Below are 4,038 nucleotides of genomic sequence, written 5' to 3' on the forward strand. Positions count from 1 at the left end.
TGGCCAGAAAGGTCCAGCTCCTGTAAGGCCAGAAAGGGGAGCTCATTTCCATTTTGTCCCCAAGAAGAAAAAACTTTTAAATCTTAGCAGCAAGATCCAATCACCCAGTATGCCTAGGAGGGCACTCAATTTTTTTTACCCTATAAAACATCAAGACAACAAGTTGGAGAAGAGAATGGAAACACTGACACAGAAGAGGGAGAGGCAAGATGACGGTGGTCTATATTGCACTTTTGTCTTATATATACACATGCACTTTTATTAAAAAAAAAGAGGAAAAAATAAGAACCAAAAGGATGGAGGAGGAAGAAGATGGAAAACAGGTCTGTCAAGCAACTGGCTTCCTGTATTCCTCAACTCCATCCTGTCATTTCCCAGAATGCTTTGCCAGCAACCATTTGGGAACAGAGCGTCCTGATCTTGCAGAGCGTATTCCATGATTGATGAGGTCCCGCTGGCCTAGGTGTGCTGGAGCCAGGAAGCTAACGGTCGAATCTGTCAGTCAAGAACGTTTCTGTTGCTCTGATTTATAAATATGTTGCTCCTCTTCCTCGCCTTCGCTGCTTTCCAGCAAATCCTGAGAATGGTGGTGGGGAATTCTGCTCTGCCACTTTTTGCACCACTAAGCCTGCCACGACAAAATGTTTCTGTCCCCGTGTTTGTCCCATGTGACAATGGTGCATTTTCACAGGCGGAAGTCTTATAAAGAGTTTTCCCTGCAGAGAGGAGGGCCCATATCCCCCCCTCACCCCATGCCCTCCATGGGGGATGCTTCCTTGATCCCAAGAATGTGCTGCCGGCTGCCCCTGCTACCTTAGCCGTCCATCAGGCTTGATGGTCCCCAGTTCTGATTTGGGGTCCGGGGACAGTGAGCTCCAGGAGGTTTTGTTACAGAGCTCCAAGGGCGAGCAGCTGGAAGGGCTCGTCATACAGAGTCCAGCTACCGACCAGAAACTGCTGATGCTGCTGTCTGTCCAGTTCTCTAGAGCATGGCCAAAGAGCTGTGCGTGCTGCTGGGAAACTTGCCCAATTTCATCCAAACGGGGAAGGTTCAGGATCCCAGCCAGGCCCTGGAAATTCTGCTCCATGTACTCGTTCCGGGGAGGGCCAGCATGGAGCCACTTGCCATCATCTGAGTCAGAACAGAGAGAAAGAGAGGAGATGAGCAAGACAAAGCGCTCCTATAAATCTGCCCACATTTTAAGTATGTATGTGTTTATTTACACATATTTTTATTTATATGCCATCCCCAAATAGTGTACAGTAATCATGTACAGGTAAGTCCTCGACTTACCACAACTGAGCCCAAAATTTCTGCTGCTAAGCAAGACAGTTGTTAAGTGAATTTTGCTCCATTCTGCGACCTTTCTTGCCACAGCTGTTAAGTGAACCACTGCAGTAGTTAAGTTAGTAACACGGCTGTTAAGTGAATCTGGCTTCCCTGTTGACTTGGTGTATCAGAAGGTTGGGATCACGTGACCCTGAGACACTGCAGCTGTGATAAATATGAACCAGTTGGCAAACATCCAAATTTTGATCATGTGACCATGGGGGGGTCACTGCAACTGGTTAAGTGTGAAAAACAGTAAGTCATTTTTTTTCAGTACCGCTGTAACTTCCAACGGTCACTGAATGAATGGTTGTAAGTCAAGGACCACCTGTACTAGGCTAGAAGCAAACTAATAACCTGGAGTAACTTCTGGCTGTTTGGCAAGTGGTTCAATCTCAGAACAATTGAGAACATTCCGTGATGGAGCATTCTGTACGATTCTACTAGAACCAATTCAACGGACATCCATTAGTCTTGAATCCCTCCTGTGTCTTGTCCTTATTACTGGTGGCCTTTGGGCAAAATAACTGACTGCCAGAGGATGGAACTGAAGGCGGGTGGGGGGGAGGAGAAGCCTTCCTTCCCTTCCCTCTTTAACATCACAGTCATTGGGAAAGGGGAGGCATACTATCAGCCCCACTGAGAAGGCCAAACAAGTTGTTAACTCCACAAGAAGACTAAAACTCACTTTTACTACTATTGGCTACCATAACCAAATCTTTGTAAGTCGGACTGTGCTTAACTCCCCCCACCCCACCTTTCTTTCTCAAGATCATCTTTACTTTATACCCATATCTACTTCACCCATCATTCTGAATTTAAACTTGCACCGTTTTTGGGGTGACTAAGGATATTTCTCCCCCAATCACAGACAAGATGTCCAGTCTCTGCAAGGAGCTGGACACCTGCATTAGGAAAACAGGAATGTAAAATGGCGTCCTGCTAATGTAAATGGATCAGTAAACTGAAATTCCTCCTCCCTTCATGTTGCCATTATCAAGTGTTCTGTAACAGTTTCAGAACTGCTTATAATTCCAGGAGATTTATAGTGGTAAGGTTCAAAATACGGGAATCAACCATTTCAGTGAAAAACCAGACAATAAATATAAATGAGAAGAACTTGTTATCCCATCTATAATGGGTCAACCAAAACCATAAAAGTCACCCAGCATAAACACCCAATTAAATAGTGCAGTGTTTGCTGCCTGAGAAATATTCTTTGGAAGGGAGCACAAGTATAGCTCCAGAAGCAGGGTATCCAAATCCCGGGGGCCAATAAGAAGGAGTCTGCAAGGACAGGACCATAAACCTTCTTTCCACACATACACGTGTAAATTAGGCACATTCTACTGGCAGGAGACAGTTCCTGAAATACTTTGGAATCAAACTATGTAGGGCTTTATAGATTAATTTTATAACAATTATAGTTTCTGGGTCTTTTTGAAAGGCAGGAGATTGTGGCAACACAAAAATCTGCATTATATTTTGTTTTGCCTACTGATCTGGAATTAAATGTTCTTTTAAATCAAGCTCTGTACATTTTCAAAGATATGATGTGCACCCTAATTTGAGAAGAGGAGAGAGATCATTGCTGCTGTGGCTCAAAAGCGAATTCTGAGCTTGCTATACATGGTCAGAGTTCAAAATATCCATGCTTAGGACTGCATTGTTGCTGTTTTGACAAAGGACATATTTACATAATATCCCCTTCGTCCTTAAAGAGGGATTTAATGCAAACCTCTGACAACGTTATAGGACATTTGCAGACAACAGAGTGATGGAAATTAGTTATGTTTCAGGGAATCACAAAAGACTAAGTCAGTGATGGTGAACCTTTTAGAGACAGAGTGCCCAAACTGCAACCCCAAACCCACTTATGCATCGTCGGGTGCCAGGTGGGTCTGGCCCATTGGCTGGGTGTGGCCAATTGGCTGGGCGTGGCTGCGGTGGTACTAAAAAGTTTAATCAATCAATTCCAACTTTGCAAGATCTTTTTTTTTCCCGCAAGAAGTTGAAATTGACTGATTGATTGAACCTCTTTTTTTTTTGCACATGGCGGTGGAGGCCTAAAGCGAAAAGGTTTTATAAAATCCAGCTGAAGGCCTAGACTGGGGCGACGGCGTGCGTGCCCACAGAGAGGGCTCTGAGTGCCGCCTCTGGCACCTGTGCCATAGGTTCGCCACTACTGGACTAAGTCATAAATGTACACAAAAGACTAAGTCATAAATGTAATATATGAATACACTGGAAGCCCTTAAAAACACATCATGCATGCATGTGCATACACATACACAGCTCCATACCTCTTTATCTACTGCCAATAAAACTGCTGACATGCTGAATTAGTAGCAATAATGGATACTGGATGTGGGCTAATACATTCTGCTTTAATCCAGAGAGAGACAGGTGGTCTTAGTCAGGAAGCAGATGGAATTAGAAAACTGATTTCAGCCTGTCTTGGATGCTGAAGAATCAGATAGCTAATCTGGAGGTTCTTCTGGATTCAAGTTTATATTTTTTATTATTTTATTTTGCTTTATTACATTTATTTGCCACCCATCTCTTTTGAAGCAATTCTGGGTGGCTTCCATGTGGAAATTCAGAAGACAGCTGCAACCAGCAGTGCTTCTGCTCAACTTGGGTCCTCATATATGTCAACTCCTAATGACGTCAGAGAAGGCCATGGTGATATACACCTTAATTATATC

At 43.8% G+C, this 4,038-nt stretch overlaps 1 protein-coding gene across 1 annotated transcript in view; it reads right to left on the minus strand.

Annotated features, from left to right (window-relative positions):
* Positions 1-471: 471 nt before the first annotated feature.
* Positions 472-4,038, minus strand: part of XYLT2 (xylosyltransferase 2) — a 49,437-nt gene continuing 45,870 nt past the window's right edge. Inside the window, exon 11 of the mRNA XM_015811788.1 lies at positions 472-1,132. Within this exon, the coding sequence (XP_015667274.1) occupies positions 810-1,132 (323 nt within the window). The 3' untranslated portion in view covers positions 472-809. The remainder of the gene's footprint in view (positions 1,133-4,038) is intronic.

This window comes from Protobothrops mucrosquamatus, unplaced genomic scaffold (assembly GCF_001527695.2).
Source record: "Protobothrops mucrosquamatus isolate PMUCROS unplaced genomic scaffold, P.Mucros_1.0 scaffold_52, whole genome shotgun sequence".
Classification (NCBI taxonomy): domain Eukaryota; kingdom Metazoa; phylum Chordata; class Lepidosauria; order Squamata; family Viperidae; genus Protobothrops; species Protobothrops mucrosquamatus.